The 16,928-nt window shown below is 47.3% G+C and overlaps 1 protein-coding gene across 1 annotated transcript; it reads right to left on the bottom strand.

The window, feature by feature from the left end:
- Positions 1-774: 774 nt before the first annotated feature.
- On the bottom strand, positions 775-14,574 carry LOC118094143 (zinc-binding protein A33). The gene is made up of 6 exons (XM_035134185.2): positions 13,571-14,574; positions 10,287-10,382; positions 9,567-9,803; positions 7,792-7,814; positions 7,180-7,304; positions 775-2,636 (listed from the first exon to the last, which is right to left on the bottom strand). Exons 1-6 carry the CDS (start codon positions 14,051-14,053, stop codon positions 2,086-2,088), a joined length of 1,515 nt encoding a protein of 504 aa, XP_034990076.2. The 5' UTR covers positions 14,054-14,574; the 3' UTR covers positions 775-2,085.
- Positions 14,575-16,928: the final 2,354 nt, after the last annotated feature.

Here is a 16,928-nt window from a genome sequence, read left to right as displayed (position 1 = left end):
GGCAACCTGCACTCACCTCTGAAAACATGACCCAACCCATCATCTGCGGAGAAACCTCCAGGCTGATCCGACTGATACCTTTCTACCATCACCTCATCCTCCCCTGGGGCGTCATCAGGACCCTCCCTTTCCCAGAAGCATCCAGGTATAACATGTCTCTTTGGGCACAGCTTCTGCAGGGATCTGCCCCCCCCCACTCCCTTAGATGCTTGTCAGGCACCGCTGTGCTGTTGGCAATTGTCTGAGGACACAATTTCGCTTTGTCCTGTTTACAAGAAGAGAATCTTAGCAGCCCAGAAAGGAGGGTCGCCTCTCTACCTCCGGAAGTTCTTGGACTCCATCTCCCATCAGCCCCAGCCAGCACAAGCCAAAAGTCGGGGAGGATGGGAGCTGTAGTTCAAACACCTGGATGGGCCGCAGGTTAGCCACTGCTGCTCCAGAGTTGCCGATATCTTTGGCAGAGAGTAAGCTAGGGAGACTAATCCTGGCTTTGCGGGTACAGTGGTACCTCGACTTACGAAGACGATCCATTCCGCGGTCGTCTTTGTAAGTCGAGGTTTTTGGTTGTTGAAGCGCCGCTACGGCGCATGCGCGAAGCGTGATTTCGTGCTTCTGCGCATGCGCCAACTGCGTGCACCGCTCTGCGCAGGTGTAGAACGTGCACACCGGGAGGACTTCCGGAGGCTTCGACTTCGGAAGTCGAAACCTTCGGAAGCCGAAGCCTTCGGATGTTGAGGTATGACTGTATCTGCTTTTGCACAAACACACACACACACACAGCACTCACTGTGATTAACAGGAAACCTTTTATTCCCATGGCAAAATGTTTCAACTTCTGCCTTCCTCTGTTGCTCCAATAAAAATGAAATGTTGCTGTTGTCAATGTGGCAGTTATGGAGATGTTCAGAAAGGCATCGTTCGCTGAAGCTACGGGATGTTGGTGCTGCCCTCTGCAGGCTGAGGTCATGTGGCTTTAATGTGTCCTGCATGTACATTCAGAAGTTCCCCCTCTTTGCTAAAGTAGGAGTCTGTGTCTCCTAAAGTAGGAGTTGGCGTCTCTAAATCTGACAGTCTGTTGTTCCCATTTCAGAACCGAAACATTTAGCTTCTGGCTGCTCTACCCCTTCAGTCAAAATTGCGGATGTATGGCTTCTAAAACATGTCTGTAGGTCAGTTGTCATTTTACATTGTCCAAAACTTCATCATTTAGTTTCAAGTCTCTTTTCTGCCCTCCCTCCCTTCTCCTATATAACTATCCTTATCAGGGTCATCTCGAGCAGGTCGCGCACCCTGGTGCTGAGGGGCGGAGATCGCTCCAGCGCCCCCGCCCTTGCAGGGCACAGCATGGTTTCCGCGCGGCGAAGCACCGCGCCACCGGGGGGCTACCTAGAGCTGGCCCTGATCCTTATCCTGATCCTTATCTGTGCCAACCCCAGGTTCTGATGCACCACAGAACAATGCAAGTTCCTATTGTACTTTTATAATAATAATTTATTATTTATACCCCACCCATCTGGCTGGGTTTCCCCAGCCACTCTGGGCAGCTCCCAGCATAAAATAATAATAATAATAATAATAATAATAATAATAATAATAATAATAATAATAATAGAGCAATAAAACATCAAACATTAAAAAACTTCCCTAAACAGGGCTGCCTTCAGATGTCTTCTAAAAGTCAGATGGTTGTTTATTTCTTTGACATCTGGTGGAAGGGCATTCCACTACCGAGAAGGCTCTCTGCCTGGTTCCCTGTAACCTCACTTTTTGCAGTGAGCGAACCGCCAGAAGGCCGCGGAGCTGGACCTCAGTGTCCAGTCTGGGCAATGGGGGTGGAGACACTCCTTCAGGTATACTGGGCTGAGGCTGTTTAGGGCTTTAAAGGTCAGCACCAACACTTTGAACTGTGCTCATTCTTTCATTGGGAAGCTCAGAGCAACTTTGCATGGGGTGCCAATGGTTTCCCAGCCAGGCACCACCTGGTTTAAGACCACTCTAATCCAGCAACTCGACATAAATTAAGACCATTTGCAAACGAAACAGGGTCCTGGTGGGGCTTGATGGGACTTCCAGGTACGGCCCTTGCTATGCCCGCGGGGACAGGAGGTGGAGGGCTTCGCCGTTGAGCCCGTCTTTGTTGACTCCAGGGCTGAACATGGGGTAGAGGCGCTCGGAGAAGATGTCCGAAAAGGTGTAGATGTGGAGCATGGTGTCGGCATCGTAGAAGGAGACCTGCCCCGCTTCGTAGTCCAGGTAGACCCCGACTTTCTGGGGCTTGGCCTTGAGGGACAGCAACTTGGGGGGAGACTCGAGGGCCTTGTATTCACTACCGTTCCTCAGCCAGATGGCCCAGAATCCATTGCTGGGCTTGACTTTCACTTTGGCTTCCTTCCTGTTGACGGACTCCTTGGCCACGCCAATGTCCCAGCTGGTTTTATTCCTCACCTCTACTTCCCAGTAATGGCGTCCTGAGGTAAATCCCTGAGCGCCCAGCACACACACACACTTGCTGAACCTCTCAGGCCCATCAGGGACCTCGTCCTCAGGGTTGTCTTCAAGACGAACGCTATCAAGGTCCTTGGAGAGCACAAGGTTGGGGTGGTTGGTGGCAGGATCCAAGGTGATTTGACAGGGAGCTGTTGGGATACGACCAACGTAATGGTTACCGACACCTTACATTACATTCAGAAATGTTGGATACAGGATAGATCTACTACACTAAACAGACTGTCCAGTTTTTACCTCAGAGGTGCCAAAAGGATTTTCTGGGCCCAGCACACTGCACGTGCATCAGGCCCGCCACCCTTCTCACACAAAGAGGGCATGGATCTGCATATCCTTTGTTTCACATACAAATTTGTATTGTCTTTGGCAAGTAGGGTAGAGGGCCCAGTGATAAATCAGGGCCCACACACAAGAAGACAGACAGAGGAGTCAGCTACATTAGTCAAAATGCAGCGTTATAAATGCGTTATAACCCTGTGACACCGGATGGGACTGTAGACCTAAAATCGCAACTCAGTGATATTATCATTTGTGAGATTTACAATGGTTTCTCAGTGTGTTTTCATAGCATTTTTTTATAGCTGTGTCGATCTAGTCACAATGTCAACAGGATAAACTTTTCCTGTAATTATAGTTCCATTCTTGAAAAGGCATAACCTGTTAAATTCCTGCCTGCCGCATAGTGGTTAAAGCAGGCTTCCTCAACCTCGGCTCTCCAGATGTTTTGATACTACAATTCCCATCATCCCTGACCACTGGTCCATGGGAGTTGTAGGCCAAAAACATCTGGAGAGCCGAGGTTGAGGAAGCCTGGGTTAAAGGCATTCTTATAATTCTTATTATATTTATTTATATTTATATTTATATTTATATTATTTATATTTATATTTATATTTATATTTATATTCATATTCATATTCATATTCATATTCATATTCATATTCATATTTATTTACTGTATATTTATACCCTGCCCATCCGGCTGAGTTGCCCCAGACACTCTGGGTGGCTTCCGACACATATAAAAACATTTTAAAGTGTCAAACATTTAAAAACTTCCCGGTGTAGGGCTGCCTTCAGATATCTTCTAAAAGTTACGTAGTTCTTTTTATTTCTTTATCTCCTCAGATAAAGCCCTGCTCTTCTCTAATGCCCACCCAAAACCACACAAAGAACTCAAGTTTCACAAATGGCAACCCAATTGTGTTAACTGGAGATATTTCATCAGCTGGCACTCGGTACAAGAGCAGGCATGGCACTTCATAGAATCCTAAAACTGTAAAATTGGAAGGGACCCCAAGGGTCATCTAGTCCAGCCCCCTGCAATGCAGGAATCTTTTGGGGCTCAAATCCACAATCCTGAAATTAAGGGTCTTATGCTCTACCAGCTCAGGTATCCCAGTTTGCTTCAGATGGGGCAGGGATCAAAAGAGATGCAAGATTACACACACACACACACTCACTTTTGGATGGATGGCGGCTAACAGATTGAGGTCGTATCCTTACAAGACAGAAGTACTGTTCTTGGGAGACAGAGGGCGGGTGGGTGTGGAGGACTCCCTGGTCCTGAATGGGGTAACTGAAGCCCACTGAAGGTCCTGGTGTGCAGCCTGGGAGTCATTTTGGACTCACAGCTGTCCATAGAGGCACAGGTTAATTCTGTGTCCAGGGTGGCTGTCTACCAGCTCCATCTGGAATACAGGCTGACACCCTACCTACCTACAGACTGTCTTGCCAGAGTGGTGCATGCGCTAGTCATCTCCTGCTTAGACTACTGCAATGCGCTCTACGTGTGGCTACCTTTGAAGGTGACCCAGAAACTACAACTAATCCAGAATGTGGCAGTCAGACTGGTGACACCAGTCCTGAAAGACATTGGTTCCCAGTACGTTTCACAATACAGTGGAACCTTGGTTTACGAACACCTCGGTTTACGAACTTTCGGTTTACGAACTATCCTAACCCGGAAGTTAGTAAACAGAGGTGCCCGAGGCCTGCTGAGCGTCCGATGCCTTCGGGGAGGCCGGGCCTTCGCTCCGATGCCTCCTGGAGGCCCGGAGCGAAGGCCCGGGTTCCCCGAAGGCATCGGAGCAAAGGCCAAACCTCCCCGAAGGCATCAGAGCGTCCGATACCTTCGGGGAGGCTGAGCCTTCGTTCCAATGCCTTCCGGGGGCTGGGGAGCATTTCCGCACTGGGCTGCAGCCGCGAAAGTGCTCCCCTGCCTCCGCAAAGGCATTGGAACAAAGTCCCGGCCTCCAGAAGGCATCGGAGCCGGGACTTTGTTCCGATGCCTCCCAGAGGCCGGGGAGCACTTTCGCGGCTGCAGCCCAGTCGCGGAAACGCTCCCCAGCCTCCGCGAAGGCATCGGAGCAAAGCAGTTAATCCGTTCTAGTCGAGGAAAAACACCCCCTAAAGCAGCAGGGCCTTCGCTCTGATGCCTTCGCGGAGGCCAGGGAGCGCTCCCCGGCCTCCGCGAAGGCATCGGAGCGAAGGCCCTGCTGCTTTAGGGGGTGTTTTTCCTCGTCTAGAACGGATTAATCAACTTCCCATTACTTTCAATGGGAAAGTTCGCTTCGGTTTATGAACACTTCGGTTTATGAACAGACTTCTGGAACCAATTGTGTTCGTAAACCGAGGTTCCACTGTACAGAGTGTTGGTGCTGAGCTTTAAAGCCCTAAATGGCCTCGGTCCTGTATACCTGAAGAAGCATCTCCACCCCCATCGTTCAGCCCAGACACTGAGGCCCAGCGCTGAGGGCCTTCTGGCGGTTCCCTCAGTGAGAGAAGTGAGGTTACAGGGAACCAGGCAGAGGGCCTTCTCGGTAGTGGCACCTGCCCTGTGGAACGCCCTCCCATCAGATGTCAAGGAGATAAACAACTATCTGACTTTTAGAAGACACCTGAAGGCAGCCCTGTTTAGGGAAGTTTTTAATATTTTGTTGGAAGCCGCCCAGAGTGGCTGGGGAAACCCAGCCAGATGAGTGGGGTATAAGTAATAAATTATTGTTATTGTTGTTTGTCTTCACAACCTTGTGAGGTAGGTTATGCTCAGAAACAGAACCTGGCTGAAGTCTGCTTAGTATGTTTCGGGACCAAATACAGTGGTACCTCGGTTTAAGTACACAATTGGTTCCGGAAGTCTGTACTTAACCTGAAGTGTACTTAACTTGAAACGAACTTTCCCATTGAAAGTAATGGAAAGTGGATTAATCTGTTCCAGACGAGTCCGTGGAGTACTTAAACCAGGGGTCAGCAAACTTTTTCAGCAGGGGGCCGGTCCACTGTCCCTCAGACCTTGTGGGGGGCCGGACTATATTTTGGGGGAAAATATGAACGAATTCCTATGCCCCACAAATAACCCAGAGATGCATTTCAAATAAAAGGACACATTCTACTCATGTAAAAACATGTTGATTCCCGGACCATCCGCAGGCCGGATTGAGAAGGTGATTGGGCCACATCTGGCCCCTGGGCCTTAGTTTGGGGACCCCTGACATAAACTGAAAGTACTCAAACCGAAGCGTACTTAAACCGAGGTATGACTGTATAAATTTGAAGCTGGGCATCCCTGGTCCCAATCCAATACCAAACCCAACCTTCCCCAGCTGAAGCTCTCCAGACAGTGTTGATCTACATCTCTCATCATCCCTGACCTTTGACCATTCTACCTGGGGTTGATGGGACTTGTAGTCAAAAAAGTCTAGGGGCATCAGCTTGGGGAGGGGCTGCTCTAGTTACTATGCCACACTGGCTCCTCTGCATGAAAGAACAGTTAAACTAAGACACTGAGGTCCAGCTCCGAGGCACAGCTGTCAAGTTTTCCCTTTTCTCACAACGAATCCTATTTGGAATGAGGGAATTTCCCTTTAAAAAGGGAGAACTTGACAGCTATGCTCCGAGGGCCTTCTGGTGGTTCCCTAACTGCGGGAAGTGAGGTTACAGAGAGCTAGGCAGAGGGCTTTCTCGGTAGTGGTGCCCGCCCTGTGGAACGCCCTCCCAGCAGATGTCAAGGCAATAAGCAACTATCTTACTTTTAAAAGACATCTGAAGGCAGCCCTGTTTAGGGAAGTTTTTAAAGTTTAATGCTGTATTATGTTTTTAATATTTGGTTGGGAGCTGCCCAGAGTGGCTGGAGAAACCCAGCCAAATAGGTGGGGTATAAATAAATATATAGGGACCCAGGTGGCGCTGTGGGTTAAACCACTGAGCCTAGGGCTTGCTGATCAGAAGGTCGGCGGTTCAAATCCCTGTGACGGGGTGAGCTCCCATTGTTCAGTCCCAGCTCTTGCCAACCTAGCAGTTCGAAAGCACGTCAAAATGCAAGTAGATAAATAGGAACCGCTACAGCGGGAAGGTAAACGGCGTTTCCATGTGCTGCTCTGGTTTGCCAGAAGCGGCTTTGTCATGCTGGCCACATGACCTGGAAGCTATACGCCGGCTCCCTCGGCCAATAATGCGAAATGAGCGCGCAACCCCAGAGTCGGTCACGACTGGACCTAATGGTCAGGGGTCCCTTTACCATTATTATTATTATTATTATTATTATTATTATTATTATTATTATTATTATTGCAGAGCAGCTCTGGCCTCAAGTGGCAGATTTTGCCACAGCATCACAGAAACAGTTTATGCCAAGCTGTTGTGGCAATAAATCCTCATCGCTCCGATACTTACAAGGTCTCAGAGCTGGCAGCATCTCCTTCCACACCATGTACTGAATGGGGCCCTTAAACTGGCCCAGGCTGAACTCACGGGCGACCACAGGCAGTGTGGATCCTTTGTCATCACTAGGGCAATATCTGCAAGAACAGGGGGAAATCGTATAAAGTTGAATACATGATTATGCGTGTCACAAGCTGCTCTTTATCTCCACCTAGTGGCCAGATCTGAAAGTGCTGCTCTTTGTACTAATGCTCATTTAGCCCCTAAATATGAGTCATATCACATTATTCAAACACGGGAGTATTTGCTAGTGTGGATTAATCGATGCAAAAGGCACTGGTGTTATATTCCTGATCTAGCAGGGAATGAGCTCTAGTTGTGGATCACAGATCATGAGCAGAAAACAAACAGCAGACAAAGAAAGCTGGAAGCAGAGTTTTTCTTTTTTTAAAAAATCATTTTAAAAAGTGATGGGGAGAGGCAGAAGATCCAAGACCCTGGCCCACCCTCTAACAATACTGCTGACACAGCTCCAGTTGCATCCCCAGATGAAGTCAAGTAAATGCATGTTTGCTGAGAGGGTTAAGAACAGAAGCAGGAGGTTCAGTCGTACGGTCTACTCACTTTTCTGTGAAGGCTTTAATGTCCTGCAAAAAAGAAAAAGGGGAAAGGAAATCTGCAGAAATGTTCCGACCATTTAGAATATTGTTTCCTGTCCTGGATATCACAGAAGCTACTTAAAACAGGGCGTCTTAACTTATTTTTCATCATTGTTATGGGTTTCGTGCCTTCCTCCCACAGGAGCCCAGAGTGTCGTGCAGCAACTGCTATTGACAATCACGATAACACCCATTGCTAAAATAGTAGCTAAAACCTATATCAAAACTCAAAAGTGTGATGCTACAGGCACCGTAAATACAGTAACACTTAAGCTAATGGACTCCTCCCTGCGTCTAAGTACCAAAGGTTTGAATGAATGGCTAAATGCATCTTCAAGTTAGGCTTAACAGTTGTCAACGACGAGGACAGCCAAATTTCCCCAGGGCTGGGAGTTCCATGAGCAGGAGAGCCACCATCGAGCAGGCCCTGCCTCATGACACCATCCCATGGGCCATACCTCTCGATGTGCTGGGCCACAGAAAATGGGTCAGCCCAAATTGAGAAAGGCCATCTTGGGCCCCAAGCCATCACAAAACTGGTTGTAATATCCCAGCCAAGGTCTAAAGCAGGGGTGGGGGACCTCAGGCCTCAGGGGCAAGGGGCCAAAAGTAGCTCTCCAAGCTTTTTTTGGGTGTGAAGCCAGCTGTACAAAGGCAAAGAGTCATATTTGTTGCTCTGCCCACTTTTGCCCCCCTGGCCACACCCACCCCAGGAGGCTGCCCAGAAGGAAATGCAGTCCTTGATAAGAAAAAGGCCCTCCACCCTTGGTCAAACGGAAGCGAGCAATGCAATTGCCTCTCACACGAGGCTTCTCATGACATCATGCCAAATGATGACTGGATTTGTGTGTTCCAGCCGGATTATATTAACTGAGGCAGTCATGGTGACTTTCTGTCGCCTAGGGCTTGCTCAGCAAAGGAAACCCTCTTGCTGGCTTCAGTGGCAATGGGAGGGCATTCCACAGGGCGGGCACCACTACCGAGAAGGTGCTGTGGTGGGGCACTCAGTCGGGCCCTTCCGCTGTGACAGGGTCATACCTGCCAAGTTCCATCTTGAAAACTAAGAGACTGGACCCGAAGTAGCAGACCGGAAGTAATGCTGCCGCCATTTGGGAACTGGGCGGAGCATGCTCAGAAGTGACTTTTGATGCTGCTTTGCCCAGTTCCAAAATGGCCGCCGCACCAGAAGTCGCGCTGCAGCCATTTTGGAACTGGGCAGAGCAGCATCAAAAGTCGCTTCTGAGCATGCTCCGCCCAGTTCCAAAATGGCCGCCACGCCAGAATAAACCGGGGGGGGAACCTGTTTTTTCGGCTGGGGACAGCTGGAAAAACGGGGGTTTCCCGGGGAATACGGGAAACTTGGCAGCTATGGACAGGGGGCTCCATCGGGCCCTTCTGCTTCGGCGGCAACATATGACATCACGCACATGTGTGACATCACACACACGTGCCAGGCACCCACAATGCTGGGTGGAACTCGGCGTGCCTGACGGGCAGATTTCATTGGCTCCACTTTCCACCTATTAACCTGCATCCTTTGCAGGTGGCAGGCCCCCTACGTCCCCTTTCTACACAGGTACAGATTTGCCATACTTTCTGCTCGATCATAATAAGCAAAGAGACACAAGCATATTTCATTTACATGATTAGTGCAGGATCTGGAGTGCCTCTGGGAGACCACACCTGCCTGCAATCCAGAAATGATGCCCTCCCCATATATTTGTTCGGAGGCGCACTGACCTTAAGGAAGGCTTCGGGGTCCAGCTGCTCCTCCAGGCGGGCCTGGATCTTCGCCACTTGTTCCTCAGCCGCGCGGACTTGCTCCTGCCCGTTGCGCTGGTTCCTTTCCAGCTCGCTGAGGAGGAGCTCTTCCTCGCGCCGGATCTCCCTCCTCATCGCTGCCTCCTTCTCCTGAAGCCACTGGTGGAGCTCCGTGAACTGGGCGGAGAGATGCTGCTCCAGGCGGAGGCGCTGGGCCTTGGGAAGGAACAGCAATGGAGGGAAAAGGAGGACATGTGAGCGATGGACACCGACTCTGATCTGGCAGCCCCAGTGGGCTTATAAAAAAGGGACCCTCTCAGGCTGAACTGGGATGCGCAATGCTATTTTTTCCTTCATTTAGAAGCAGCATTAGATGCACTTTTTAATAATAATATTGTATTCTTTTTTCCATATAGAAAATAGTTACTCAACAGTTATATCCCAATTCAACAAAACTAGTGACTTCCCGCTCACCCGATATCAATGTTTATAAGCCAAATTACATGCCATTGCGCTTTAAGGTTCCGTCTTATCTAATGTCATCCTCTCGGACATGTTTCTTAATAGATTCTGCCGTTTCCTCACACTTCAAACCAGGCATTAAATGCACATTCAAAAGCAAAAGTGTGTGTGCTGAAAGTAACATGCAGCTTGGCTCCATGAAACAAGGGCGGAAACATCAAAGAGGCTTGGACTCACAGAGATTTCCGGAAATTTCTGGGCGCTCTGCTCTTGCAGCGTTTTCGCCGCTTGGGCTCTGGATTCCAGCATCGCCTGAGCAGCTGTTAGGACCTCCTGCATGGAAACAGACATGGCAAAGAATGAACACAAAAGGGCAATGTGGATACATTGGCAACCGTCACTCATGTAGGGCTGCCAACTAGCTACAGCGATCAATAGCCTGGTTAGGGGGTTTTGTTGTTGTTGGGGGGGAAGTTTCTGGAAAACCAAAAGGCAACATTAGCCCACTTTACCAGCCATAAGAGGAGACATAAGCTTTATGCTGGGCTTCGCCTCTCAAAGAAACACACCCAGTTTGTTGTTATCAATAGGACATGGCTTTCTACCTGGCAATATTTCAAAAAGTGAAAGGGGGGTTGGTTGGTTGGTTGTTTTTGGCCAATGTTCTGAGCTCTAATTTTAATGCAATTCGCCAAAATCTACACTGCCGACATGGGCTGCCATACGTCTGGATTTTCCCAGACAATTCAGCTATTTCCACCCGGATGCTGCTTATGAAGATTTGTCCGGGAGATTCCGGACTACGGTGATGACTTTTTTACAACCTCATTTCCCTGTATAATAATTTTATGAGCTTTCATTAAAGATTAGATAAAATCTTACTTTCAAAGAGATTTGATTTTTTAAAAAACTCACGCACAAAATGATTTTTTAAAAAAGATTTATCAGTTTTTTGACCATTTTTGAAGTCACTGTAAGCAGATATAAAATGGAACCCAAGCTTTAGAGGGTCATCAAACACACAAGGAAGCTTTCTTTAGCTGCAGTAACAGTATAGACGCCACTAGAGGACGATGTTTTGCTACCTTTACTATAGGTTCTTTTCCCAGCATGCCCTGCAGGGTCTGCTGGCTGAGTTTTGAGGTCCCAAAAAGGGGCTTTTACCTTGCACAGGTGTGACATTTGTATACCCTATGTTGCTAAGAACACTCCCCATTGTGGAATGTGGTGCTGTGTCCAAATTTGATACGAAATATATATAGAATTGTTAATGCAATTTTATGAAATGGTAAAACGGCATACAAAAAAAATTAAAAATGGTTTGTGCGTGACCTTTTTTAATATTTCAATGGAATATACCTCATTTTAGTCATTAATAGGCAAAAGTTCGTCCATTTGTGCTACAGGAAATAATTTGTGAGGAAAAAAATGAAAAAGTCATCACCCTATTCCGGACGTATGGCAACACTAAATTAGAAGTGGTTCCAGCACACATGAACGACACCCTCTTCAAAATAAATTGCCTGCAATCCATTTTTCCCCACCTACTTTCCAAATTTGGCATGTTCCTTTTCACCAGACACTGCCATTTTTTTGAGTGAAGCCTGGATTAGCAGCTTGTATTTATTAAACTGCGTGTTTAACAAAGTCATCATCCTGAGTAACAACTGCCCAGTACGTAGCGATGTCTCAGCTGATTTTCATGGCTCTACAAGTGATCAACACTTACAACAGCTGGAGCAAGAAGGCAAGGCACACCCGGAGGGGCCAGTGCTCAGAGTTCATGCAAACCAGCTCACCAACCAAGAAAGTCAGGGAAGCAGTCCAAAGAGTAACAAGGTACCTGAGAGGCACTTAGAGTTGCCAGACTCAATAGAGGACAGGACTTCTGTGCCTTTAATTGCCCTGCTCTCTTTTGAGTCTGGAAACCTTAAAGAGAAACCAGCAGACCCTTTGTTTAATTTCCAAGCAAAGGGTCTGCTGGTTTCTCTTTAAAGTTTCCAGACTCAAAAGAGAGCAAGGCAATTAAAGGCACAGTAGTCCTGTCCTCTATTGAGTCTGACAACCCTAGAGGCACTGCAGACCTGAAATCGCAGCTAGGGGAGATGTTTGGAAACATACAGCTAAACATAGCTGCCAAGTTTTCCCTTTTCTCGCGAGGAAGCCTATTCAGCATAAGGGAATTTCCCTTAAAAAAAGGGAGAACTTGGCAGCTATGCAGCTAAAGCAGCTTGAGGTGATCATGTGCAGCTCTGAATCACATCTAGGAAAGACTGTTTGCCTAGAGTTGCGAAACTGAGCTTAAGGCTCAAGCAACAGGCATCCTTTTTTCTCTCAAAAATGAGTAATGGTCAGGTGATGTGTGAGCCATTCTTCCACTTTGAGACCCACAGGTAATTCACAGGATTCACAGAATAAATTGCACATTCAGATTAACCATGTGGAACAGCCCCATGGAGATTGCAACACATCAGACCAAAAGGGAAGGAACTCATTGCTTAAAAGCTTCTTGAAGCTTATTCTTCTTTCTTTCTTTTAAACTCCCCACACATACTAAGCTAATATATAAGAGGCCCAAAGGCCAGCTCTTTCCTCTTTACATTGTGTGCCACCCTGAGATCTACGGACGAAGGGTGGTATACAAATGTAATAATAATATGCTTCTTGGGTTTTGGTTTGTTTTTCACAGTAAGGAATCTAAGCATGCAGCCTCCACCTGCATTCTGAAATAGGGCAGTCCGAACAAGGCTTTTCTACATTACGATTCTGAATGTGCCAGGAAACAATCATGTCCAATTGCAAACATCATGAGAAAACCAGGGATTTGATGTAAAAGGCTCTACTGTTTCCACAAGCAGGGGCCAGCTAGGTAACATCTGGAGAACGTGCTTTGTTGAGTTGCAATAATTAAGCTATAATAACGTCCAGCGAAGCAGAATTCTGGTTGCATTGACTGACGCTGAAAACTGGACTGTCCTAAGAAGTGCAAGTTGCGAAGTGGCATGGCGCCCCCTCGTGGCGCAACAGGCTACTGCAGACAGCAATAACAGGCGGTTGTGCAACAGGGTAGAAGTTTGGAGCAGAAATCCCAGCGCCCGCTCAGTAGAATAAACAGAAGCACCACAGCCACCCAGTTCAGCCCTGCTGTCTTGCCATTTTTTGGAAGCCAGTCAAGTAATAGGCATCATCGCCTAAAAGCAGAGGAGGGCAGACGTGACAGATCTAGCCCATTTCCCCCCTTTAAATCTCAAGATCTCCCACAGTTAAATAAAAGCCCTAGGCTAGGGATTTGGAAGCTAGGGGGGTTGTTTTCAGGCTCAGAACTGAACCCAGGCCACAGTTCTTCCACATTTGAGTATTCAAAGGCAGCTGGAAGGCACTAGGATGGGGGAAGTCTGATCTGCCCTGGATTTTTTATCTGAGATTCCTGCATTGCAGGGGTTGGACTAGATGACCCTTGGGACCCAACTCTAGGATTCTATAATCTAGCACTATAGGGTGCTTGAACGCCGCCTACCGACCTTGTAGCGCTCCACAGCCCCGTCCAAAGGGATGCACTGGTGCCCCCAGTGATCCGGCTGCAGCGCCCTCACCAGGCAGCCGTCGTCAGCGCAGAAGAGCAGCTCGCCCTGCACTTCGTCGTCCAGCAGCCCGTCGGGCTCGGCATCATCGTCGCTCGCCCGGGCGGACAGGGTCTCCAGGGTCTTCCGTGCCAGCTGGCCCAGGACGCGGTTGGCCGTGAATTTGCCCCCCGGGATCTCCCGGCGGCACTCCGGGCATGTGGGCAGAGGCGCGTCCTCGCCGTCGCTGCTGCTGCTGCTGCTGCTGCTGCTACTACTGCTGCTTCCCCCGCCGCCGCCTGGCACCTCTGCCCAGTAGCGGGCGATGCAAGGCTGGCAATAGTTGTGCCCGCATTCCAGCATCACGGGGTCCTGGAAGAGCTCCAGGCAGATGGAGCAGATCAGGTCCTCGGCAAATTGCTCCACTCCCGTCGGGGCCGCCATGGGGAGAAGAAGGAAGACTCAGGCCTTTCCTACACAGCGCTGGAATCTGTATTTATCTTTCTCTCTCCTTGCTTTCCTGTTTTAAAGTTATTTTCTTCTACTGCGTGGAGGACACCGCCGCCACCCTCCTCCTCTTCTGACTTTTCTATTTTTCAGTTCTCCCCGCTTTATCGATCTGCTCTTTACTGTATGCGCAGCTTTGTTATTCCTTTAAAAGTGGCTAGAAATTACCTTTTTCTACTTCCTTCTTTCCTTCCTCCTATCTCTCTCTCGTCTTTTTTTCTGTTCCCCTTGGTTCCTTCGTCGGATTTCGCCTGTCCTCCTCGCTTCCACCCCGTCGTCTTATTCTCGCCCCTCTCTTTCACAGACGGTACGAGAATCAGTACAGATTTCTGGACTATTCTTAAAACGGTTTAAACTAAGGTCTCCCGCTCCGAGGTCCTGATTTGCCGCCCCTGCCGTTTCTTCGACCCCCGTCTTTAAAATCTCTCTCCTTTGGGTCAAGGAGCCGCCCCGCCGCTCCTTCCTTGCGCCCGCCCCTTCGGTGCCAACATCCAGATGCATCACAGCCGCGCCCGCCCCGCCCCAGGAAACATCTGGAGGCTGGAGGGCATCAAACCGGTTCCAGGTGAGAGAAGAAAGTGGGGGCTGGGATTAGGAAGCCTCTCTCTCCGAAAGTCCTGAGAGGATACTAGAATCATTGAACTGTAGAGCTGGAAGGGACCACGAGGGTCATCTAGTCCAACCCCCTGTAATGCCAGAATCTTTTTGCCCAACGTTGGTCTCGAACCTATGCCCCTAAGATTAAGAGTCTCATGCTCTATCAACTGAGCTATCTTGTTGAACAACCTCAATCTTGCTGGTAACCTCTGAGAGCAGGGCAGTGAACATGACACTTTGGGTTCTCTGTATACCTGAAGGAGCGTCTCTACCCCCATTGATCAGCCCAGACACTGAGGTCCAGCTCCGAGGGCCTTCTGGCGGTTCTCTCACTGAGAGAAGTGAAGTCACAGGGAACCAGGCAGAGGGCCTTCTCGGTGGTGGCGCCCTCCCGTCAGATGTCAAGGAAATAAACAACCATCTGACTTTTAGAAGACATCTCAAGGCAGTCCTGTATTGGGAAGTTTTTAATGTTTGGTGTTTTATTCTGTTTAATACTCTGTTGGGAGCCTCCGAGAGTAGGCAGGGTAAAAATAATATATTATTATATTATATTATATTATATTATATTATATTATATTATATTATATTATATTATATTATATTATATTACAGTATATTATAATCTGGGAAGAGGCAGGGTCCTATGAGGAAGAGGAGACAATGGGGAAAGAAATAGGGAGTTTGGTGGGTTGGAGAAAAAAACAGAAAGGCGCTCAGTCTGTAACTCTTTACCTCTAGCACCAGGGGAAATTAGGTTTTCAGCTGTTTTTGGACTACAAACTCCCATCATCCCTAGCTAGCAGGACGAGTAGTCAGGGGTGATGGGCACTCCCTTTGTAACGTACTAAGTAAATTTCCCAACTTGAATTTGTATGCAGTGAGATCCCCTTTTCATAAACCTTAAATGCAGAGATTTAGTATTTTTATTATTATCAGCAGCCCGATTAACAGTAGCCCAATACTGGAAACAACCCGCAGTTTGTTTGCTTTTTTGTTTTTTAATTACTTTATTGAGAAAATTTTAAAAATACATCAAATTACCAAATATAAAGTACAAAATACAAAACAATGTCCTCGTACTTCGGATATAATTCAACTCTTACACATGTAAACATAAAATTATATACAACCAAATACAGTCTAAAATGTATTCTAATCTAGGTTCTAAATCTGGATTCGAACCAGTGTTACTTCCAACCCTTTCCATTATACCTGGTTTCTCTAATTGTTGTTTTCACAGGTTTGATGTTACTAAATATACTTCTTTTGTTTTTCTTTTCTTTTCATCTCTTTATTTGTTTTCCATTAAATTGACGGGTTGGGTGCGAGGAATAGAGAACCAGAAGACATCAAAAGAATGGATTATTTTCAGAGAATATCTAAATATGTATAATACAAATAATTCACTATTGACAGAACTAGAATGATATTTGTAATGGAAAACAACCTGCAGTTTTATAAGAGTATATATTTAAAGAAGATGAATAAATGAGCAAAATGGGTTAGTTTGGATATGCAGAAGATATTAAAAATAAATTTAAGGAACCTCAGAAAGAGGGGGAAGAAAGTCAAGTTTTGAAGTGTCAAAATGATTGTAATATTAATGAAATGTATAAAATTTGTGAAATGTATGAATTTGAAAAGGATAATTTTAAAAAAACCAACAACCTACAGAAATCCCCATTAAAATCTGGGGAAATAATGTTTGGAATGTGGCTGTATCAGAATGCCTTACTCATCACAGAAGGCTAATTTCAAGGCACTTCAAGAGTAGACCCTTTTGGTGAGACTTGGCTTCCATTATTTTCCTTTATAAATGAGACAGAATATGCTTTTATTCCTCCCACAGCACAGGATTCTCCGCAGAGAGGAGACTTGAATTGATAGTGCATAAATAAACACCTTGCTTGTCTACTGCATATTAACGTACCACTGGACAAGTTACTGTGGTTATACAGTGGTACCTCAGGTTAAGGACTTAATTCGTTCTGGAGGTCTGTTCTTAACCTGAAATGGTTCTTAACCTGAGGTACCACTTTAGCTAATGGGGGCTCCCGCTGCTGCCCCACGATTTCTGTTCTCATCCTGAAGCAAAGTTCTTAACCCGAGGTACTATTTCTGGGTTAGCGGAGTCTGTAACCTGAAGCGTCTGTAACCTGAAGCGTCTGTAACCCGAGGTACCACTGTATGTTCTTGTATTTACATAAAAACC

Source organism: Zootoca vivipara, chromosome 13, assembly GCF_963506605.1.
Source record: "Zootoca vivipara chromosome 13, rZooViv1.1, whole genome shotgun sequence".
Lineage (NCBI taxonomy): Eukaryota > Metazoa > Chordata > Lepidosauria > Squamata > Lacertidae > Zootoca > Zootoca vivipara.
The sequence above is the reverse complement of the archived record's forward strand: the minus strand, read 5'-3'. Positions and strand labels throughout refer to the sequence as shown.